Below are 26,303 nucleotides of genomic sequence, written 5' to 3' on the forward strand. Positions count from 1 at the left end.
ATGAAATGATCCTGACATGGTCTCGACAAAGTGTTGTTATTTTTCAGGTCGATCCGAAATCCAAGATGGCCGCTACAGCCGCCATCTTGAAAACACATTTTGAACTTCTTCTCAAGTTCTACCGGTGCGATTTGGCTGAAACTTGCATGAAATGATCCTGACATGGTCCTGATAAAGTGTTGTTATTTTTCGGATCGATCCGAAATCCAAGATGGCCGCCACAGCAGCCATCTTGAAAACACATTTTGAACTTCTTCTCAAGTTCTACCAGTGCGATTTGGCTGAAACTTGCATGAAATGATCCTGACATGGTCCCGACAAAGTGTTGTTATTTTTGGGGTCGATCCAAAATCCAAGATGGCCGCCACAGCCGCCACCTTGAAAACACATTTTGAACTTCTTCTCAAGTTCTACTGGTGCGATTTGGCTGAAACTTGCATGAAATGATCCTGACATGGCCCGATAAAGTATTGTTACATCTCTGGTTGATCACAAATCGAAGATGGCTACCATGACACTATATCTAATTAATTTCCTATATGTTTAGGCCCTTGGGCCTCTTGTTTGAAATAAAATTTGTTGAAAGAAATTGAAAATGATCCTGACATGGTCCTGACAAAGTGACACCATATATAATTAATTTTACTATTGCCAAGGTAGTCAGATGACCGTTAAGGCCCTTTGGGCCTCTTGTTTAGAGATGGCTGCAGTTTTTGGAATAGTTAGCATTCCATTAGTGGAAGATATAAGTTCCTTTTACTGCTTCACAAGTTTCAAAAACTTGTGCACTTTCCGTTATCTTTTCTACAACGGGCAGTTCTCTCCAAAATACTGAACTTATTTTTAAATGTTGCGCATGCGGAGTTATTTCGTACTCTCCTATTCCGTGAAGCGATCTGCGCACGTGGTTGTACTGCGTGTTTTGTATGTGCTCTAATCGTTTTATCAAATCGAATTTTTCCAGTCACCAACAAGCTTTATGATGTCATTCATTGATTCACAGTTGTTGTTTTTCAAGCCTTTAGGTATATGGGGCATCATACTCGGGCCTCAACCACCCTGCGCCGGATAGTTGGTAAAGTTTTTTCAGACCAATATGTACCCATACGTTCACCATACATATCGTCGATTTTGCTTGATACTGAATCAAATTCTTTGATAGTATCCGAATTGATCAGTCCATCCTCGCCAAAGATAGACGACATTATCGGCGCTTTTTCTTTGTCGTTCATTCATGCTCTCGAAAATATACGCAAATATTTTATACAAAAATGTACAATAAAAAAAATAAACATATAATAGTGTATTTCTTAAGATAACATATGGGAAGTATATATAAACGCCATATGTTTACATAACAATAAATACAATCGCGAACTGAAATCACACTGATAATATACACACGTGTGTGCTTCTTCTATGTATACTGTATGCAAGCCGTCGGTCTACTGAGAATTTCAATGATCATTACTCATTCAAATCTTCATCAATATACATTACACTTGGCATGAATTACTTTCTTTAGATATAGGTTACATATATTATTATTTGCGGTAACATTACTGCGTAATTTCGTAAAATATTTTGTGTTGTCGGTCGGATCTAGATCTGTACATGTAAGCTTGGCTTACACACATGTATACACTCTGCGTCTCTTCATATTTGAAATCGTCATTACTCCGGTATTTTTACTCCAATCTTAATGAAATTTTGTACAGATATGCATTATGGTATGACAAACAACATATCTTATGTTGTCGTTAGGTTTTTGTAATATTTTTAATGCTATGATGTGTTGTCGGTAATACTGAACATACACACTCACGATATAAACCTGACCAGTCGCCGATCTCGTAACATTAAAACAGGTATAAAGTCTTCATTTTTATTCCAATCTTAATGAAATTTTGTACATAGATGCATTATAGTATGACAAAAAACATATCTTCTGTTGTCGTTAGGTTTTTGTAATATTTTTAATGCTATGATGTGTTGTCGGTAATACTGAACATACACACTCACGATATAAACCTGACCAGTCGCCGATCTCGTAACATTAAAACAGGTATAAAGTCTTCATTTTTATTCCAATCTTAATGAAATTTTGTACATAGATGCATTATAGTATGACAAAAAACATATCTTCTGTTGTCGTTAGGTTTTCAAAACATTTTCGATGTTACAATGTGTTGTCGGTATACCGTCACGGCAAACCTCTTGTCACTCGATCTATCGTTGACCAGCGGCCGATTTCAGAATATTCAAATCGCTCTAATTCCTTCATTTTTGCTCCAATCTTCATAAAACTTGGTAGAAATATTCATTTTAATGTACTGAATAACATATCCTGTGTTGTCACTAACTTTTCCTTGTATTTAACGTGTTGTCGTTTGTTGTCGTTTCTTGTCGTTTGTTGTCGTTATTAAGTGTGACCAGTCTGTTCTATTCGTAAGAATTTTTTTCTGAATACAATGAGTTGAAATTAATGCACATTGAATTAAGGATCCTCACATCATTGATAGAAATCAAGTTAAATTACATTTTCTTCTGCATGCTGTTTGATAGAACAGTTATTATGAATACATGAATTCATTATTATAAGTCTTTGAAAATTAAATATATGCACTGAAATTTGATTGTGCTAAAATTTATATTTATTGTTTGGGGTTACTGTATATTTTGAGTTAGTAATACATATATGATTACTTATGTTTTACGAGGGATTTACTTTAGTGTTAGTTAATTTGGATGGGAGTTGTTTGAAAATTAAAGTCCATTGCAAATATTTGTATAAGATAACAGACTTCAATGACGTTCATTTTGAATCTATCTTTGAAAACCTTCATTGGTCTGTGATTAAACACATTACTGTACTGTAGCTAGTAATAGATTAATGAAATAAAAAGTTAAATGCATGATATACTGTTATATGATGTACAATAATCCAAAATTCGCATAAAAAATTATCAAAACATTAAGTAGTAAAGCAGTGTACATCTACCGTATAGATATTTTAATGAAAGTGAACCAAAGGAAAGTTAAAACCATGATAAATATCAATACTAATTAGTCCCACCTACTCTTGGTTGTGTTGTTATGTTTGATGAGATTTTTTTGACATCATAATCACAGCGAGGTGGGACTTATTGACAGTCAATTGTACTTTACCCACATGGTTTTGGTATCTGGAAACCACCTATTAAATTGAGTACATTTCTTTGTCTGCTTGTGTGAACATCTTCTTATGCATATTACAGTTTGCAGCTGGTTTGTCAACGAATGGCCGACAGGCAGCCATCTTAAAATTTGACAATGAAAGTTGTTATTGCCATTTCTCAAAAAGTACTGAAGGGATTCAGATGTCTCTCAAATATCATGTGTAGGTTTCCCTTGTGGTGCCTAGTTATGCATATTGCATTTTGAGACTAATCCAAAAACAAGATGCCTGACTTGTAGCCATCTTGAATTTTCACTGTAATTAAGAGATAGTTTCTGAAACTTATCACTATACATATTCTTGTTAGAATATACTGAGGGTACATTCTTTCTTAAACTTAATTTGAAATGAAGCTTTAAAGGGACAAGGAAAAGATGGCCTTTAACTCCAAATGATCTTAACACACTGGTCAAATTGTGCGATAAATGACCATGAAATTGCCTGAAATGATATTGACATGGTCTCAACAAAGTGTTGTTATTCGTCGGGTCAATCTGAAAACCAAGATTGCTGCCAAAAATTAGCCGCCATCTTGAAAACACATTTTGAATTTCTTTTAAAGTTCAATTCATACTATTTGGTTGAAACTTGCATGAAATGATCCTTACATGGTCCTGACTAAGTGTTTTTATATTTTGAGTCGATCTAGAATCCAAGATAACCGCCATAGCCGCCATCTTGAAAACACATTTTGAACTTCTCAAGTTCTTCTGGTGTGATTTGTCTGTAAATTGCCTGGAATGACCATGATATGATCTTGACCAAGTGTTGTTACATCTCTGGTTGATCCCAAAGATGGCTGCCATGACACCATATCTAATTAATTTCCTATACGGCTATTGCTAAGGTTGTTAGATGACCATTAAGGCCAATAGGCCTCTTGTATGAAAATTACTAGATATTTTAAACTAGGTGAGTGTTACAGGCCCTTTGGGTCTCTTGTTAATTGAAAGCTAATGTAATAACCCTTACTTACATGTTCCTAAAAGTATTGTTCTTTTTTGAATGAGAAAGAAGATATATTTACATGTCTCCAAAAGTATTGTAATAATCTTTTTGTTTTTAGGAATGGCTGCTGTGGGGAACATCACTGTTGAACCAGAAACATGTGATTTGATCACTACAACTCCTGTTCTGATCAATAATACCACCTCAGAAGATAGAGGTAAGTGCCCTTCAAAGATGGCCAAGGATTTGGTCTGTATTCTTATTGTATAATTGATAAACATTTGAATTATATGACAGGCTTACTTTCATGTTATCTATTAATAAAGATAACCTTTGTCAAATATTGTGATGACAGAGTTATGTCCCTTTTGTACTGTTGTTATCTATCTTTGTCATTGTCATCAAAATGAAGAAGTATCACATTTGTAGTACTTTACAGTTTAATGTTTATAGGCAAGATAATCAAATTGTAGTAAGACAGGTGAGATGATGTTATGTAGGGTGACAGGTGGATGTGACAGGTGAGATGATTGCATGTAGGGTGACAGGTGAGATGCTGGTATGTAGGGTGACAGGTGAGATGATGGTATGAAGGGTGACAGGTGAGATGGTGACATGTAGGGTGACAGGTGAGATGATGGTATGTAGGGTGACAGGTGAGATGATGGTATGTAGGGTGACAGGTGAGATGATGGTATGTAGGGTGACAGGTGAGATGGTGACATGTAGGGTGACAGGTGAGATGATGGTATGTAGGGTGAAATGTGAGATGATGGTATGTAGGGTGACAGGTGAGATGATGACATGTAGGGTGACAGGTGAGATGATGGCATGTTGGGTGACATGTGAGATGATGGCATGTAGGGTGACAGGTGAGATGATGGTATGTAGGGTGAAATGTGAGATGATGGTATGTAGGGTGAAATGTGAGATGATGGTATGTAGGGTGACAGGTGAGATGATGACATGTAGGGTGACAGGTGAGATGACGGTATGTAGGGTGACAGGTGAGATGATGGCATGTAGGGTGACAGGTGAGATGATGGCATGTAGGGTGACATGTGAGATGATGATTTGTAGGGTGACAGGTGAGATGATGGCATGTAGGGTGACAGGTGAGATGATGGTTATGTAGGGTGACAGGTGAGATGATGGTATGTAGGGTGACAGGTGAGATGATGGTATGTAGGGTGACAGGTGAGATGATGGTATGTAGGGTGACAGGTGAGATGATGGTATGTATGGTGACAGGTGAGATGATGATGATGTATGTATGGTGACAGGTGAGATGATGGACATGTAGGGTGACAGGTGAGATGATGGCATGTAGGGTGACAGGTGAGATGATGGCATGTAGGGTGACAGGTGAGATGATGGCATGTAGGGTGACAGGTGAGATGATGGCATGTAGGGTGACAGGTGAGATGATGGCATGTAGGGTGACAGGTGAGATGATAGTATGTAGGGTGACAGGTGAGATAGGGTGACAGGTGAGATGATGGTATGAAGGGTGACAGGTGAGATGATGGTATGTAGGGTGAAATGTGAGATGATGGTATGTAGGGTGACAGGTGAGATGATGACATGTAGGGTGACAGGTGAGATGATGACATGTTGGGTGACAGGTGAAATGATGGCATGTAGGGTGACAGGTGAGATGGTGACATGTAGGGTGACAGGTGAGATGATGACATGTAGGGTGACAGGTGAGATGATGACATGTAGGGTTGTGACAGGTGAGATGATGGTATGTAGGGTGACAGGTGAGATGATGGTATGTAGGGGTGACAGGTGAGATGACGGTATGTAGGGTGACAGGTGGGATGATGGTTATGTAGGGTGACAGGTGAGATGATGGTATGCAGGGTGACAGGTGAGATGGTTACATGTAGGGTGACAGGTGAGATGACGGTATGTAGGGTGACAGGTGAGATGATGGCATGTAGGGTGACAGGTGAGATGATGGCATGTAGGGTGACATGTGAGATGATGATTTGTAGGGTGACAGGTGAGATGATGGCATGTAGGGTGACAGGTGAGATGATGGTTATGTAGGGTGACAGGTGAGATGATGGTATTTAGGGTGACAGGTGAGATGATGGTATGTAGGGTGACAGGTGAGATGATGGTATGCAGGGTGACAGGTGAGATGGTTACATGTAGGGTGACAGGTGAGATGACGGTATGTAGGGTGACAGGTGAGATGATGGCATGTAGGGTGACAGGTGAGATGATGGCATGTAGGGTGACATGTGAGATGATGATTTGTAGGGTGACAGGTGAGATGATGGCATGTAGGGTGACAGGTGAGATGATGGTTATGTAGGGTGACAGGTGAGATGATGGTATGTAGGGTGACAGGTGAGATGATGGTATGTAGGGTGACAGGTGAGATGATGGTATGTAGGGTGACAGGTGAGATGATGGTATGTAGGGAAACAGGTGAGATGATAGTATGTATGGTGACAGGTGAGATGATGACATGTAGGGTGACAGGTGAGATGATGGCATGTAGGGTGAGAGGTGAGATGATGGCATGTAGGGTGAGAGGTGAGATGATGGCATGTAGGGTGACAGGTGAGATGATGGCATGTAGGGTGACAGGTGAGATGATGGCATGTAGGGTGACAGGTGAGATGATAGTATGTAGGGTGACAGGTGAGATAGGGTGACAGGTGAGATGATGGTATGAAGGGTGACAGGTGAGATGATGGTATGTAGGGTGAAATGTGAGATGATGGTATGTAGGGTGACAGGTGAGATGATGACATGTAGGGTGACAGGTGAGATGATGACATGTTGGGTGACAGGTGAAATGATGGCATGTAGGGTGACAGGTGAGATGGTGACATGTAGGGTGACAGGTGAGATGATGACATGTAGGGTGACAGGTGAGATGATGACATGTAGGGTGACAGGTGAGATGATGGTATGTAGGGTGACAGGTGAGATGATGGTATGTAGGGTGACAGGTGAGATGACGGTATGTAGGGTGACAGGTGGGATGATGGTTATGTAGGGTGACAGGTGAGATGATGGTATGCAGGGTGACAGGTGAGATGGTTACATGTAGGGTGACAGGTGAGATGGTTGCATGTAGGGTGACAGGTGAGATGATGGTTATGTAGGGTGACAGGTGAGATGATGACATGTAGGGTGACAGGTGAGATGATGGCATGTAGGGTGACAGGTGAGATGGTGACATGTAGGGTGACAGGTGAGATGATGGTATGTAGGGTGACAGGTGAGATGATGGTAGGTAGGGTGACAGGTGAGGTGATGAAGTGTAGGGTGACAGGTGAGATGATGGTATGTAAGGTGACATGTGAGATGATGGTATGTAAGGTGACAGGTGAGATAATGGTATGTAGGGTGACAGGTGTGATGATGGTTATGTAGGGTCAGAGGTGAGATGATGGTATGTAGGGTGACAGGTGAGATGATGGTATTTAGGGTGACAGGTGAGATAATGGTATGTAGGGTGACAGGTGAGATGACGGTATGTAGGGTGACAGGTGTGATGATGGTTATGTAGGGTCAGAGCTGAGATGATGGTATGTAGGGTGACAGGTGAGATGATGGTATTTAGGGTGACAGGTGAGATAATGGTATGTAGGGTGACAGGTGAGATAATGGTATGTAGGGTGACAGGTGAGATAATGGTATGTAGGGTGACAGGTGTGATGATGGTTATGTAGGATGACAGGTGAGATGTCGGTATGTAGGGTGACAGGTGAGATGATGGTATTTAGGGTGACAGGTGAGATAATGGTATGTAGGGTGACAGGTGAGATGACGGTATGTAGGGTGTCAGGTGAGATGATGGTATTTAGGGTGACAGGTGAGATAATGGTATGTAGGGTGACAGGTGAGATGATGGTATGTAGGGTGACAGGTGAGATGATGGTATGTAGGGTGACAGGTGAGATGATGACATGTAGGGTGACAGGTGAGATGATGGTATGTAAGGTGACAGGTGAGATGATGGTATTTAGGGTGACAGGTGAGATAATGGTATGTAGGGTGACAGGTGAGATGATGGTATGTAGGGTGACAGGTGAGATGATGGTATTTAGGGTGACAGGTGAGATAATGGTATGTAGGGTGACAGGTGAGATGATGGTATGTAGGGTGACAGGTGAGATGATGGTATGTAGGGTGACAGGTGAGATGATGACATGACAGGTGACAGGTGAGATGATGGTATGTAAGGTGACAGGTGAGATGATGGTATTTAGGGTGACAGGTGAGATAATGGTATGTAGGGTGACAGGTGAGATGACGGTATTTAGGGTGACAGGTGAGATAATGGTATGTAGGGTGACAGGTGAGATGACGGTATGTAGGGTGACAGGTGAGATGATGGTATGTAGGGTGACAGGTGAGATAATGGTATGTAGGGTGATAGGTGAGATGACGGTATGTAGGGTGACAGGTGAGATGATGGTATGTAGGATGTCTTTATGACATATAGGATGATGACAGGTGGATGGATGATAGATGAGGGATATGACCAGTAGGTGATTTAAGAGATTTTGGGGTCATCAGTTTGTATGATGACGAAATGATCACAAGTGGTGTGTTGATTACAGGAATAAAGATGTCATGTGATTATGTTAGAGAAACGGAAGATGAAAGGGTGTTGTCAGTCAAGCTAAAAGCAATAGAGGCTAGTATTGACACATGGGTTGATTGACATACTGCATTTAGGCTGATGACAGTTGTGGCGACAACAGTTTAGACAGTGACTGTGGAAGGATGATGACAGATAGATAAAATGATAGGTATGATGATGACAAGAAAGGTGAAACAATGATAAATACATGATAGCAGTAGAACAGTTCCAAGTGAAAGTATGTCAGATAGGATCGTTGATTGAGCTGACAATTTGTGTGTGATGAGTGTTTGTAAGCTGGTGCTGCGGCTGGATTAGCTTGGACAGTTATCAGAAGGACAGCTGAGTCAGGGTAATAACCGCATTAATGACCACCTAGTGGACCACTGAGACCAGCTCCTTTTTTCCTTGAGAATGAAAACTAATGTTATATACAGCATTGATTCTGTGGTGATGTGATTAAAGGGACGCGAGGAGGACTGCCGTTACACAGAGAGCTCATGGAGGCTGTGATTGGTTCTGTAGTGTTGGGGAGAATTTAATGCCAATAGTATGGATTAAACCAATTAAATGAAGGGATTTGGTAATTTAACAACAAAGCAATCAGGAATTTAATTACTTTACTGTTTTTTTCTACCACATTTTATGTAATTACAATTGATCTATAAATACTTAAATGTGTTCAAAGCTTGTCTGATAAAACTTGTGTGGATATTTTCAGACCTCTTTTCAAAAAGCCTTGACCTTCATTTGAAAGAGGTTTATTAATTCAATTCCAAGAACTACAGACTATTCAAAGTGTCTGCACCTGTTACACACTGAATAATGGGACAGAATTTCATGAATTCTATGTATATGAACTAGGAGAACATTTAGCCATGTCGTCCCTGTATCAAGTGTGTTTTTCTCTCTTTATAACTACAACTTCCTGTGCTGTTTGGGAACAAGTGTCTACAGCCTCAAACAGAACAACACGTGAGTGTTTATCTTATAGTTATTAATTACGTTTTATACTCTTTGTTTAGTGTTTATCTTTTAGTTATTAATTAGCTTTTATACCCTTTGTTTAGTGTTTATCTTTTAGTTATTAATTAGCTTTTATACCCTTTGTTTAGTGTTTATCTTTTAGTTATTGATTACGTTTTATATACTTTGTTTAGTGTTTATGTTATAGTTGTTAATTACGTTTTATACCCTTTGTTTAGTGTTTATCTTTTAGTTATTAATTAGCTTTTATACCCTTTGTTTAGTGTTTATCTTATAGTTGTTGATTACGTTTTATACTCTTTGTTTAGTGTTTATCTTATAGTTGTTGATTACATTTTATACTCTTTGTTTAGTGTTTATGTTATAGTTATTAATTACGTTTTATACTCTTTGTTTAGTGTTTATCTTATAGTTGTTGATTACGTTTTATACCCTATGTATAGTGTTTATCTTATAGTTGTTGATTACGTTTTATACTCTTTGTTTAGTGTTTATCTTATAGTTGTTGATTACATTTTATACTCTTTGTTTAGTGTTTATGTTATAGTTATTAATTACGTTTTATACTCTTTGTTTAGTGTTTATGTTATAGTTATTAATTACGTTTTATACTCTTTGTTTAGTGTTTATCTTATAGTTGTTGATTACGTTTTATACCCTTTGTATAGTGTTTATCTTATAGTTGTTGATTACGTTTTATACTCTTTGTTTAGTGTTTATCTTATAGTTGTTGATTACGTTTTATACTCTTTGTTTAGTGTTTATGTTATAGTTATTAATTACGTTTTATACCCTTTGTATAGTGTTTATCTTATAGTTGTTGATTACGTTTTATACTCTTTGTTTAGTGTTTATGTTAAGTTATTAATTACGTTTTATACTCTTTGTTTAGTGTTTATCTTATAGTTGTTGATTACGTTTTATACTCTTTGTTTAGTGTTTATGTTATAGTTATTAATTACGTTTTATACTCTTTGTTTAGTGTTTATCTTATAGTTGTTGATTACGTTTTATACCCTTTGTTTAGTGTTTATGTTATAGTTATTAATTACGTTTTATACTCTTTGTTTAGTGTTTATCTTATAGTTGTTGATTACGTTTTATACCCTTTGTATAGTGTTTATCTTATAGTTATTAATTAGTTTTTATACCCTTTGTTTAGTGTTCATGTTATAGTTATTAATTAGCTTTTATACCCTTTGTTTCTCATATTTGTTGTCATATTCTAGATCTATCTTGCCCTTTCTTTCTCATATTTATCATATTATAGATCTATATCGTCCTTTCTTTGTCATATAATATCATATTCTAGATCTATCTTGCCCTTTCTTTCTCATAATTGTTAAATGCATCTTCTCTGTCTTGACTATGCAGGACAGCGTCAGTCTATAAACTCCTAATGGTTATGTAGCAATGATCTTAAAAACTTTGCTTTAAACCTGCTATCTCTTCTCAGAAATTTGTTTAATCAATAAACTTTCTGTGATTAATTCTGGCCATTTTTACATTGTGTTGTCAGCATTTTATAATCCGCCTGGCATTCTAGAGGTCTTTCAGTCCAAATATCCTCTAGTGTTAGCATCCTATACTGTGAGAAACAGAAGAAACGTGCTGACTTATATTTCTATGATTCCCATCAGCTGCAGACTTCAGTATGACAGGCATGCATATCTGCCAATTATGGAAACTGATTGTTAGGCTAACAATCTATTGATACATGTACTGTATAACATCAGTTGATTATTGTGTAGAAACTTCAATTGTTTTTGTGGTTGCTGTGAAATTTTGTTTGCATTATTATTTTCATTTTTGCTCTATTGGAAAACCAAGAATATTTTTACCCACAAAATTATATCACAGCTACAAATCATGAAAGAAAGAACACACAAATATTTCATGTTATACAGTATTGGCAATAACATTCACCATGATCTTCATTATAACAACCATTTATAGATGTCAATCATATACATATCTTGTTAATAGAAAAATTGATAACAGTAGCTGAGAACAGAAAGGATGAATTTGCTGCATTTCCATTGTTTTAGACTACTAAATAGAAGGTAAATCTGTCACATGTAGGATAGACACTTAATTATGTAAATAAACTACATAATACCGAATAGTAGATGACTATGCTCTCATAAAATATTTTAAATTCTATAATAAATGATTCATAACAATATAAATGGACAGCATGATGGATTAATTGTACACGTACGCCAGCTTCTATTGTTTACTGAAGCCTATCTATACTGTAATGGTACCAGATTGATAGTAAAGTTATAACGTGTAAGGCAGGTGTATGTAATTAAACAGAAAGTAAAGATGAGGTTTGAGTGATAAATCAGATAATAATACTGGATCATAGTTTTGTATTATTGTGTTTTATAGCGATTGTATGTATTTACTTTTAAAAAGCGCATTAAACGTCTTTTAGAATGCCAACATGACTGGCAAATTCCCTGATGCGCAATACCACTTCATGTTTGATTTGCCTCTGTCCAGTTGGCATTCATATTGGCTATGAATGCTAACTTAAAAGATGCTCAATGCCTATATTTATATTGAGTTACAATTTTATATTGAAATAACAAGGGATTTGCATCTATAATGAATTATCATTCATTATCATCACGAATGGAACAGGCATTTGAACAGCTGTGATTGCTGGCATGCCAATTATGATGTCACAATGATAATGATGTCATAAGAAACGTTTGAAGTTCATATTCTATTATATTCTATATGACTGCCAACTGCGCTTGGTAAGGTTACGTAGTGGGACTGCAGTGAAAATGTAAATTTATATGAAATGTTACATATCATCATTACGTAACATTATCTAACACTGTAGAATCTTGAGAACTATAATGGTTGTGTATAAACAAGGAACTTTATTTTCCTTGAACATATTGACTATAATCACTTCCAAGTGTAACCAACTGTCTTTCATGACTACTAAATTTCACGATTTCCATTTCCAAATGTAACTTCACAAAGATTAACATTCATAGATAGAATGGGAATTCCTTTCATCATAAATTTGTAAATGGTATAAAGTTATTTTGTAAAAATAAACTTTTACAAGTTTCCTTAGATTGGGAAATTAGTGAAAGTAAATCTCAGGCGAAGAAAAATTGATTTACATTAACTGATTAATCTGAAAAAACGATACTCTTTCTAAAATAATTCTGATGCTATGTATAATTCTCATTGCAATTTCACAAGGAAATAAACAACAAACTTTCAAAATGGGAGGTTGAAAATACTGTCCAGTGGCTAGTTTGGACTATAAAACTGAAATTCTAACCTGAATTAGTGTTAATAAGTTAGTAATTAATAAAGTGCACACACAGCTCACATCGGAACATGTGTGTACCACTATTAATATAGACACAAATAGTTCTTACGTATGGCTGTTGCCTTTTCCATCGTGTGATGACTGCATATTTAACAGAAAAGTGAATTTATATGCTTTTCCTACAATAGATATCAAATTATCTCAAAATTATACACAAAAAAACCGCTCAATCCTCAACAAAAGATCCAATGAAGAACTGATATTGTATAACAAGCATAGATAATTGAAGGGGCGCTTATTGGTACCAAAAAACTAACCTAAGCCTTTTACAATATTGTTTCACAAAGTAATTAGCCATCTTGGATTTTGGTAGTTAAAGTTTGTTACTGATATTTCTTCGACGATTCTGAATGGATCTTTCTCAAATTTCATATGTTGGTTCCCCAATGGCATTAGATGTGCATATTGTAATTTGGGACTGATTGGTGAACAAGTCTCATGTCCGACAGACTGCCATCTTGAATTTAGTTGGAAAAGGTTCAAAGCTTCTACAGTTTGGGTATACACTTGCTTTCAAAGATTCTTCAGAAGAATTAGTAGGGAAAGGACTACATTTAAAAAAGAAAGGATGATGGGTGTCTGCATGGTCTTGATGCAGCAATTGCCTTCTGGGAGGGATTTGTAAAACTGAAACCTGTATCTTGATAATTGCACATTTCAACTTTAACGATTGAAAGCTTGTATTTGTTAAGTGCACCAATAAAATGTATTGAGTCACATTTTGTATGCCGCTAGTGTTATAGCGTATGGAATCGAGCCATTTTAGATACTACAATCAACCCAGTAAGTGACCACAACACTTAAAGTAAAGAACATTAATGGGATTACAATGAGATTAAACCACAGATTAAACTCTAGATAAGTTTAGGAAGGGGTGGAGGTTTATTATTGGGTTATTGTACATCGCCGCACACAAGTTAAGGTATATTGTTAAAACAGGTCTGGCAAATTAGATACAATTATTATCATCTGGACATCACTGAATAGTCAAATATTTCTGAAAATGCAGAATGTACCATTCTGTGTAGCGGTGAATATACTGGTACCAGTTTAATTGTCAGGATTAGGCCATCATCAGTTGTGTTTTTTGTATTTAGTGTTCTTATGATATTCTGTAGCAGCCAGCTATTATAATTAAAAGCAAGGCGAAAAAACACACAAAAGAAAATAAACAAAAGATTTCGCTAAAGCTTTTGAGGTATTCAAATTGATACCTGATATGTACTTATTTCTTCAAATAGATTTCGAGAGGAGCTGTGTTTTTTCATTGGTTTTACATAAAGAGTAACATTATAGTTTCCATTACGCACATTTTTTTGACCGGTCAGCACATGGATGCAAAACCACAACTATTGCCTTAGCTGTTGTTTTGAGTTCCCGGTTTCCAAAGAAATCCACTGAACTTTGCATATACTTAAAAACTGTGAATCTGCAAAATACTGTGCTGTTTATTGGTAGGTGCCATGCCTGTTAGGAAAAAGAGTCGTCTTTGACTTGTTTCTTTTTTTTGTCCATTGATAGAATATATGTCTATATGTCAGTGTTTAGAGGATACTCTGTAGAGATCGATGGTAGGTTTGAAGTGCCGGGGCAACAAAAGATTGTAATAACAAGCTGTGGAGCTGTGAACTGGCTCTATACAGTCCATTCAGGCAATAGACAGAGCTGGGAAATCTCTGGAGATTTCACTTTGAACTAACTATTCACAATCAAAAACAATTTGTCATCGCTGTCCAATAAAGAAATCTATAACTCTATACACCTAGTATCTAATTAATCTAAAATAACCTAGAAGATAAATGTATCGAAACTGTAAAAGATACCATCATTAAACAAATTATATTTCTAGTTGACACCTGCTAAAGATGTTAAAAATTATGTTTTCAAACATTGTCCTCCAAAGGAAGAGATTAAATCATAAAAGCAGCACAGGTGTACATGTGTCTTTGCAGATATGTTGTTAAAGTTTGTATGTTTAAAGCATCTAGGTACTGGGACTAATTCATGTACCACGTGATACCCGTTAACGTTTCTGCGGGACTAGTAGGAACGTAACTCTTTATAATCTTCCAGCTGAAATGACTTTAATGCGGGATATCATCTTTTGACGTCATTCTATTACCAATTGAAACAATAGTCCTACACAAACATTATCAGGTATCACATGGTATGTGAATTAATCCCATTGAAATTGAGTAATTAATACCCAATAATAATAATGAAATGGCAATGATTGAATTAAAAAGGCATTTTATAGAATGAAAAACACAAGCAAAATAATATACAATGAACATATATAAAGACCTGTTTTCCTTTAGTGCGGAACTACTTTCAATACTTTGTCTTGAGTTTCTTTGACACTAATGATGTAAAGAAAAATACTTTGTATGAATTATGTTTTAGAAATACATTCTTTTCTGACATACATGTTGCAGAGAAACAAATAACCTAGCTTTATATTTGTCTCTTAGGTATACACTGGGTGTAGCACCTTGTGTGTAAATGTAACAAAGCCTATTACTGCAGCGTTATGGCAAAATCATTTGACAGGCTTAGCTAAAGATTTGACAGGCATAGCTAAAGATTTGACAGGCTTAGCTAAAGAGCACCTAGAACAGTGTGTAACATTGAGCTTTGAAAAAAGTGTCATTTAATTAAAATAAGAATGAGAACAGTCCAAGTAATATTTTTAGCTCACCTGGCCCGAAGGGCTGGTGAGCTTATATCATGGCGTGGCGTCTGTCGTCTGTACGTCCGTCAACACTTCCTTTAAAACGCTACTAGTCATAGAGTTCCGCTTAGATTCTAACCAAATTTGGCCAGAAACATTCTTTGGGGAAGGGGAATACAGTTTGCATATTGGCTCTGACCCCCGAGGGGCAGGGCCCAATAGGGGAAATAGAGGTCCTTTAAATTGCTACTTAGTCATAGAGTTCTACATGGATTCAAACCAAATGTGGCTGGAAACATCATTGGAGGAAGCGGAACAAAGTTTGTATCAAATTTTGGATTTGGATTTGACCCACCCCCCGGGGGGCAGGAGGGGCAGGTCCCAATAGGGTAAGTAGAGGTAAATCTTTTAAATTGCCTCTAGTCATAGAGTTCTGCATGGATTCTAAAAAAATTGGCCTGAAACATCCTTGGGGGAAGGGGAACATAGATTGTACAAATTTTGGCTTTACCCTCCTGTAGCAGAAAGAGTAGTGCAGAACAGAGTATTTAGAGCTTAATCTTTAAATTCCTTCAGAACATTACTTGGCATTTCAAACCAGGTGAGCGATACAGGCCCTGTGGGCCTCATGTTCTTGTACACAATGACTGCCTCTAAGCAAAATTATTGCATCTGACTTGATTTTTTTTTGTTATCTTTTTACCAACAAAATTACAATTTCCAGAGAGTCATATAGCTAGCTATAATTACAATTTATGGTATTGATTGTTGATTGTAACATTCTATTGTGACCATTCTGATTTAGGATAATTAATTATCCTAATTTATATCTGGTTTAAGATTTGCCAGTCAAAGTAACATTAATTGAGACAAAAAAATAAAACGACTACTAAGTGGTTAACACAATAAATCTGACAGTTCAAATTGAAGTGCTGCCAGTTAAAAGGAAAAGAAAATTATAATCAAGTATCGATATTTGTTTTCAGAATGGTTGAAATTCAATTAAGGTTTTAGTGATTGAATAGAATAAAGAAACAAAGTATTACTGGCTGTTAATTAAGTAAAAACAATAATCTTGGAATTAAAATATAGTATAGTGTTGTCACACTGCAATTTACAAATCTAATCTCCTGACAATGTCCCAGAAACTCAAATTAAGGAGGTACCTTTTCAGGCCTGAAATTGTCTGACTTGACTCTTTATTCTATAACTGGGGAGTGACCTATACAGGCCTGGAATTGTCAGACTTGACTCTCCATTCTATAATTGGGGAGTGACATATACAGGCCTGGAATTGTCAGACTTGACTCTCCATTCTATAACTGGGGAGTGATCCTATACAGGCCTGGAATTGTCAGACTTGACTCTCCATTCTATAACTGGGGAGTGACCTATACAGGCCTGGAATTGTCAGACTTGACTCTCCATTCTATAACTGGGGAGTGACCTATTCAGGCCTGGAATTGTCTGACTTGACTCTTTATTCTATAACTGGGGAGTGACCTATACAGGCCTGGAATTGTCAGACTTGACTCTCCATTCTATAACTGGGGAGTGACCTATAAATGCCTGGAATTGTCAGACTTGACTCTCCATTCTATAACTGGGGAGTGACCTATAAATGCCTGGAATTGTCAGACTTGACTCTCCATTCTATAACTGGGGAGTGATCCTATACAGGCCTGGAATTGTCAGACTTGACTCTCCATTCTATAACTGGGGAGTGACCTATACAGGCCTGGAATTGTCAGACTTGACTCTCCATTCTATAACTGGGGAGTGACCTATTCAGGCCTGGAATTGTCTGACTTGACTCTTTATTCTATAACTGGGGAGTGACCTATACAGGCCTGGAATTGTCAGACTTGACTCTCCATTCTATAACTGGGGAGTGACCTATAAATGCCTGGAATTGTCAGACTTGACTCTCCATTCTATAACTGGGGAGTGACCTATAAATGCCTGGAATTGTCAGACTTGACTCTCCATTCTATAACTGGGGAGTGATCCTATACAGGCCTGGAATTGTCAGACTTGACTCTCCATTCTATAACTGGGGATTGACCTATACAGGCCTGGAATTGTCAGACTTAACTCTCCATTCTATAACTGGGGAGTGATCCTATACAGGCCTGGAATTGTCAGACTTGACTCTCCATTCTATAATTGGGGAGTGATCCTATACAGGCCTCGAATTGTCAGACTTGACTCTCCATTCTATAACTGGGGAGTGACCTATTCAGGCCTGGAATTGTCAGACTTGACTCTCCATTCTATAACTGGGGAGTGACCTATAAATGCCTGGAATTGTCAGACTTGACTCTCCATTCTATAACTGGGGAGTGACCTATAAATGCCTGGAATTGTCAGACTTGACTCTCCATTCTATAACTGGGGAGTGATCCTATACAGGCCTGGAATTGTCAGACTTGACTCTCCATTCTATAACTGGGGAGTGATCCTATACAGGCCTGGAATTGTCAGACTTTACTCTCCATTCTATAACTGGGGAGTGACCTATTCAAGCCTGGAATTGTCAGACTTGACTCTCCATTCTATAACTGGGGAGTGACCTATTCAGGCCTGGAATTGTCAGACTTGACTCTCCATTCTATAACCGGGGAGTGATCCTATACAGGCCTGGAATTGTCAGACTTGACTCTCCATTTTATAACTGGGGAGTGACCTATAAATGCCTGGAATTGTCAGACTTAACTCTCCATTCTATAATTGGGGAGTGACCTATTCAGGCCTAGAATTGTCAGACTTAACTCTCCATTCTATAACTGGGGAGTGACCTATACAGGCCTGGAATTGTCAGACTTGACTCTCTATTCTATAACTGGGGAGTGACCTAAAAATGCCTGGAATTGTCAGACTTGACTCTCCATTCTATAATTGTGGAGAGACCTATAAATGCCTGGAATTGTCAGACTTGACTCTCAATTCTATAATTTGGGAGTGACCTATTCAGGCCTGGAATTGTCAGACTTGACTCTCCATTCTATAATTGGGGAATAACCTATTCAGGCCTGGAATTGTCAGACTTGACTCTCCATTCTATAATTGGGGAGTGACCTATTCAGGCCTAGAATTGTCAGACTTGACTCTCCTTTCTATAATTGGGGAGTGATCCTATACAGGCCTGGAATTGTCAGACTTGACTCTCCATTCTATAACTGGGGAGTGATCCTATACAGGCCTGGAATTGTCAGACTTGACTCTCCATTCTATAATTGGGGAGTGACCTATTCAGGCCTGGAATTGTCAGACTTGACTCTCCATTCTATAATTGGAGAGTGACCTATTCAGGCCTGGAATTGTCAGACTTGACTCTCCATTCTATAACTGGGGAGTGATCCTATACAGGCCTGGAATTGTCAGACTTGACTCTCCATTCTATAACTGGGGAGTGATCCCTTACAGGCCTGGAATTGTCAGACTTGACTCTCCATTCTATAATTGGGGAGTGACCTATTCAGGCCTGGAATTGTCAGACTTGACTCTCCATTCTATAATTGGAGAGTGACCTATTCAGGCCTGGAATTGTCAGACTTGAATCTCCATTCTATAATTGGGGAGTGACCTATTCAGGCCTGGAATTGTCAGACTTGACTCTCCATTCTATAATTGGAGAGTGACCTATTCAGGCCTGGAATTGTCAGACTTGACTCTCCATTCTATAATTGGAGAGTGACCTATTCAGGCCTGGAATTGTCAGACTTGACTCTCCATTCTATAACTGGGGAGTGATCCTATTCAGGCCTGGAATTGTCAGACTTGACTCTCCATTCTATAACTGGGGAGTGATCCTATACAGGCCTGGAATTGTCAGACTTGACTCTCCATTCTATAACTGGGGAGTGACCTATTCAGGCGTGTGATTGTCAGACTTGACTCTCCATTCTATAACTGGGGAGTGACCTATACAGGCCTGGAATTGTCAGACTTGACTCTCCATTCTATAACTGGGGAGTGACCTATTCAGGCCTGGAATTGTCAGACTTGACTCTCCATTCTATAACTGGGGAGTGACCTATACAGGCCTGGAATTGTCAGACTTGACTCTCCATTCTATAACTGGGGAGTGACCTATACAGGCCTGGAATTGTCAGACTTGACTCTCCATTCTATAATTGGGCAGTGACCTAAAAATGCCTGGAATTGTCAGACTTGACTCTCCATTCTATAATTGGGGAGTGATCCTATACAGGCCTGGAATTGTCAGACTTGACTCTCCATTCTATAATTGGGGAGTGATCCTATACAGGCCTGGAATTGTCAGACTTGACTCTCCATTCTATAACTGGGGAGTGACCTATTCAGGCGTGTAATTGTCAGACTTGACTCTCCATTCTATAACTGGGGAGTGACCTATACAGGCCTGGAATTGTCAGACTTGACTCTCCATTCTATAATTGGGGAGTGACCTAAAAATGCCTGGAATTGTCAGACTTGACTCTCCATTCTATAACTGGGGAGTGACCTATACAGGCCTGGAATTGTCAGACTTGACTCTCCATTCTATAACTGGGGAGTGACCTATACAGGCCTGGAATTGTCAGACTTGACTCTCCATTCTATAACTGGGGAGTGATCCTATACAGGCCTGGAATTGTCAGACTTGACTCTCCATTCTATAACTGGGGAGTGACCTATACAGGCCTGGAATTGTCAGACTTAACTCTCCATTCTATAACTGGGGAGTGATCCTATACAGGCCTGGAATTGTCAGACTTGACTCTCCATTCTATAATTGGGGAGTGATCCTATACAGGCCTCGAATTGTCAGACTTGACTCTCCATTCTATAACTGGGGAGTGACCTATTCAGGCCTGGAATTGTCAGACTTGACTCTCCATTCTATAACTGGGGAGTGACCTATAAATGCCTGGAATTGTCAGACTTGACTCTCCATTCTATAACTGGGGAGTGACCTATAAATGCCTGGAATTGTCAGACTTGACTCTCCATTCTATAACTGGGGAGTGATCCTATACAGGCCTGGAATTGTCAGACTTGACTCTCCATTCTATAACTGGGGAGTGATCCTATACAGGCCTGGAATTGTCAGACTTTACTCTCCATTCTATAACTGGGGAGTGACCTATTCAAGCCTGGAATTGTCAGACTTGACTCTCCATTCTATAACTGGGGAGTGACCTATTCAGGCCTGGAATTGTCAGACTTGACTCTCCATTCTATAACCGGGGAGTGATCCTATACAGGCCTGGAATTGTCAGACTTGACTCTCCATTTTATAACTGGGGAGTGACCTATAAATGCCTGGAATTGTCAGACTTAACTCTCCATTCTATAATTGGGGAGTGACCTATACAGGCCTGGAATTGTCAGACTTGACTCTCCATTCTATAACTGGGGAGTGACCTATACAGGCCTGGAATTGTCAGACTTGACTCTCCATTCTATAACTGGGGAGTGACCTATACAGGCCTGGAATTGTCAGACTTGACTCTCCATTCTATAATTGGGGAGTGACCTATTCAGGCCTGGAATTGTCAGACTTGACTCTCCATTCTATAATTGGGGAGTGACCTATTCAGGCCTGGAATTGTCAGACTTGACTCTCGATCAATTCACTTTCTTGGGTGAGACCATACATCAAGTCATGTTCACAGGATGGACAAATAACATACTGAGCTTGCTGTTATCATTTCTAATGCTTGGGTGAAGTGCTATCAAGTTTATTCAAATTAACTCCCTTTATCTTCATTTAATATTCAATAGGTCGAGAGACATTGTATCAAGCATGGTAAGGATAAGGACTATAGAGAAAATCCAAATGAATGTCTTTCAACTTTATTCAATATTCAAGAAACCCAGACTGACTTGATATTGAGCATGATTGGTAGGATACAGGCCTATCAAAAATACACGAATGTGTGCCTCTTTATACTTTTTAGGTCACCTAGCTAAGACCAAGTCTGAAGTGACATATTCTAATTGCCTTTTGTCCATCGTCATCTATCGTGGGACAATAAACAATTTACATTTACGACTTCTCCGAAACTGCAGAAACCATCTATAACCAAAGGTCAATCAAAATTGTGAATTAAATGACCCCCAACCCCTCAGGGGGCTGTGGGAGGGCCAAAAGGGGTAAAATTGACTAAAATTTCAAACATTTTCTTTTCCTCTCACATATGTGGTAGAATCAAATACTCTTCATAGATAGAAAGGCCTCAAGGCCCTCTACAAAAATGGTGAATTCTATGACAACAAAGCTTTGGCACTGTTATTGGAATTTTTGAACTGTCGCATTAGGAATTTGGCCATCAAAGATCTTAAGGAGAAAGGGATAGCCACTGCATTAGACTTCTGATGGAGTTGAATGTAAGATGTAAGGGATATGTTACACAGAAGAACTGCCAACATCCAACAAAGTAAACTTGCCAGAAATAAACATGAAATTCACTTGTGGAGACGAACAAGCTTAAGATTTTTAGAATGCGAAATTCAGTCATGTACATAATGCATTGAATGTCAAATGTCACAAGACTCCCAAATTATGATTGATTACAGGGGTGGTTATGTGACTGCATGATTCAAGCAACACAGTATTAGATGTAAGGGATATTGTTTCTAAGGTTCTATTTTAATGCACAATCTTGTTCCAATAAATTAAAGTGAATAGTCGGGCAAGGAAGGCTAAAGTTGGTAAAAATGGTGTGAATGTATCGAGTATAATTTCTTATGAAATAGAAAAATAAAATCTCTCGTTAACATCTCTCTGCATGCGAAAAAAATGAATTTTAATTGTGGGAATCCTAAAACGTCCTCCTGGCTAGCTATGTCCGTGGTTACATTTCCACGGAGCCTCGCTTTCAAAGAGTTATATTTAGAACTTTTCCATTATTTCAATGGTCAGAACTGGGCAACGTAAGCAGAACTTGACAGTCGTTTTGATATGTGAGGACTTTTGGAAGGTCAATGAACGCTTTTTGGACTGGTTTTCTTTGCCCGACTATTCTTTTTAAAGGTTAATTGACAAAATGTGAATTCTGTATTGTATGACCTGCTTATGATTTAGTATAGGTGTTATCATCAGTGAAAACAATATGTATTGTTATATGTAAGTGATTATTGTCAGGCCACATTTCGGCACTTGCATCATTTGCTATGGGAAGTTTTAATGCTTTGCTAATTGATTCATTTATTGAATGTGCATCAGTACATCACATCAATAATGTCAGGCTTTGTGCAGAAATGTCATTGTGTTTTAGTTATAAGCCATATTCATCACTTTCTGATAGATATAATTGCTTAATGATGTATGATTTATATTTCAAAACTGATATATATTTCCTAAGTGCTAACCTGATTCGTCGACACTGAAGTAATTACTGCACAGGTATCAATATAATGGTCATAAGAGATATAATTGAGTGACTTCTATATTTTTAGCCCACCATAATCAGATGGTGGGCTATTTAAATTGCTTTTCGTCCGTGGTCCATTCGTCTGTCCGTCCGTCCATTAACATTTCTTGTTACCACTATTTAATGGGATCTTTCTCAATTTCATATATAGGTTCCCCGAGGAGCGAGTTCTTGGGCATATTGTATTTTGGGACTGATCTGTCAATCTGTTGATAGTTAAAATCTGTTATCGCTATTTCTCAGAAAATACTGAGATGATTTATCTCAAATTTCATATGTATATGTTCCTCTAAGGCCCTAGTTGTGCATATTGCATATTGAGACGAATTGTTTAACAAGATGGCCACCAGGCAGCAATCTTGGATTTTGATAGTTACAGTTTGATACTGCTATTTCTCAGAAAGATCGTACTGCAGAGATCTATCTCACATTTCATATGTATGTTCCCCTAGGACTCTAGTTGTGCATATATTATTGCATATTGAGACGAATCGGTCAACAAAATGGCAGCCAGGCAGCAATCTTGGAATTTGATGGTTAAAGTTTGTTATCTCTATTTCTCAGAAAATACTGAAGGGATCATTCTCAAATTTCATATGTAGGTTTGACTAAGGACCTAGTTGTGCATATGTTGCATTTTGAGACTGATCTGTCAACAAGATGACCGACAGGCCGCCCTAATCTTGAATTTTGATAATTGAAGTTTGTTACCACTATTTCTTAGAAAGTGCTGAAGGGATCTGTCTCAAATTTCACAAGCAGGTTCCCGTAGAGCCCTTGTAGTACATAATACATTTTGGGACTGATCGGTCAACAATATGGCAGACAGGCCGCCATCTTGAATTTTGATAATTGAAGTTTGTTACCACTATTTCCTAGAAAGTGCTGAAGGGATCTGTCTCAAATTTCACATGCAGGTTCCCATATAGGGCCCTAGTAGTACATAATGCATTTTGGGACTGATCGGTCAACAATATTGCAGACAGCCCACCATCTTGGATTTAGATGATAAAAGTTTGTTACCGCTATTTCTCAAAAAGTACCAAAGGGATCTGTTGCAAATGTCATTTGTATGTTCCCCTAGGGCCCAAGTTGTGCGTATTGTATTTTTTAAATGATTGGTCAACAAGGTGGCAGACGGGCCACCATCTAGGATTTTGATATCTACTGCTATTTCTCAGAAATTGCTGAAGGGATCTCTCTAAAATTCATGATGTAAATTCCCCTTGTGCCCTAACTGTGCATAATGCCTTTTAAAACAGATCGGTCAACAAGATGGCCAATCAGCCGCCATCTTGGATTTCATCGTTGAAGATTGTTACCGATATTTTTCAGAAAGTACTGAAGAGATCTGTCTTAAATTTTATATGGAGTATGTTTGAAAAAGTTTGGAAAACCGGGGAAAAGATCAATCTTTCCATTGTCAGACATAAATCATTCTTTGGTGGGCGCCAAGATCCCTCTGGGATCTCTTGTTATATTAATTTATGAATTCCTGAAGGAAATTAAAACTGTAGGGTTAAATATGGTTTGGAAATACAATTTTTGCAGTGAATGCAATGATTAGTCCATAAAACCTGGCAACTTATAATGCCTTTAATTTACTTTAAACAAAGATAACTTGGTATCACCCGACTGAAGCGTGGTTGTTTACAGTCACAACAAAATTGCGGACTGATTTCGCTATCAATTTGCTGCAGGATTGTTACCAAGAAAATAATTATTAAAACGTCAAAATCATCAAAATATCAATCAATAAGTTAAATATATTATTTAAATATTATGTGTGTGCAAGAAAGTATTTTAACCGGCATGCTGAAATATGAGAGAGAGTAAACGTGGATTCGTACGGGCGCCATGTTTGTTTACACACAAGTAGGCTTACGTAATGGCAGAACAAACAACACACAAACATGACCAAGTCCATTTTGCTAAAGATATTTACACCATAGTGAGTGTTTATTTGTTATATATTTACAGTATAAGTTTACAGACAGTTTTCGTGATTATAAACATCGATAAGCATTACCGTACTTCAATTGAGATCGATCATATCAGAAACATAAAACACAGATGGTTATGTGGGTGCATGGGCCTAACTTTTGGATGCGGCTTATATTACGGTGCGTCTTATACGTGTACAAAACCTGAAAAAATCGTAAAAAAAGGCCTCTGCGGCTTATACACAGGTGCGGTTTATTGTCCGGAAAATACCGTATATATATGTGTAACGTCATTAGCCTGCTCATACAGGAAGTCTTTGTTGTGATACTCCTACAAGGCCCCTTGGAGTGGGATCTGGTTTTATGAACACTTTCTTAACCTAGGGAAAGTGCTTACTTTAGAAGTTTTGTAAAGTTGAAGGTCAAAGGTCAAGTACAGTGTTGCTATAGATAGAAATTTTGTTTTGGTGCAATAAATCAAAGTTCCCTTGGACTGCTCATTCGTACTCAAACTTCTCTTACACATTTCCTAAGGAAATTGCTTGGGTTTTGGGTTTTATAAGGATAACATCCTGTTAACAGAAAACAACCAGCAGGGTCATATAAGGGTGTGCCAGGTTTGTTGGTGAAGGAAAGCCAGAGTACCTGGAGAAAATCACCAACCAACAGCCAGTACCTGGCAACTGCCCCACATGGGATTTGAAATCACGACCCAGAGCTGGAGGGTCAGAGATTATTTTCAAGAACTATATATAAGTTCAGAGGTCAAGGTCACCCTTATAAAAATGGAATAAAGTGAATGGAATAAGGTTTGCTTCATATGTCTGCCTTGTTTTAGAGTGAACTTGACAAAAGTAGATTACTGGATTTAGTTCAAATCCATTTATTTCTACTAAAGATTTTTATAATGTTGAAATTTGATTTTTCAACATGTATATGGTTCACACAGATATATATTTTTTTTTAGGTTAAAGACAAATCTCACAATGTTTTCATGTCTTTTTGATGAATTATTGCCAGTGTAAATTGGTATTTTTAATCATAGTACGGTATTGACTCCAGGGTCAATAAGTACACAAAACAGGTTTTGATGCCTAAACTTTTGATATATGGGAGTTTCGAGATCCCAAAAAGACGAGGGTAAAGTACCATTGATTA

The 26,303-nt window shown here is 37.9% G+C and overlaps 1 protein-coding gene across 3 annotated transcripts in view; it reads left to right on the forward strand.

Moving 5' to 3' along the window:
- Positions 1-26,303, forward strand: part of LOC138318992 (ALK tyrosine kinase receptor-like) — a 246,454-nt gene that overhangs the window by 118,457 nt on the left and 101,694 nt on the right. The window contains exons 12-13 of one of the 3 annotated variants that reach the window (XM_069261865.1): positions 4,284-4,382; positions 9,729-9,755. In XM_069261865.1, coding sequence (XP_069117966.1) covers positions 4,284-4,382; positions 9,729-9,755 — 126 coding nt within the window. The remainder of the gene's footprint in view (positions 1-4,283; positions 4,383-9,728; positions 9,756-26,303) is intronic. The other 2 variants (XM_069261866.1, XM_069261867.1) reach the window with 2 other exon arrangements.

The sequence above is a fragment of the Argopecten irradians genome, chromosome 3 (assembly GCF_041381155.1).
Source record: "Argopecten irradians isolate NY chromosome 3, Ai_NY, whole genome shotgun sequence".
Classification (NCBI taxonomy): Eukaryota; Metazoa; Mollusca; class Bivalvia; order Pectinida; family Pectinidae; genus Argopecten; species Argopecten irradians.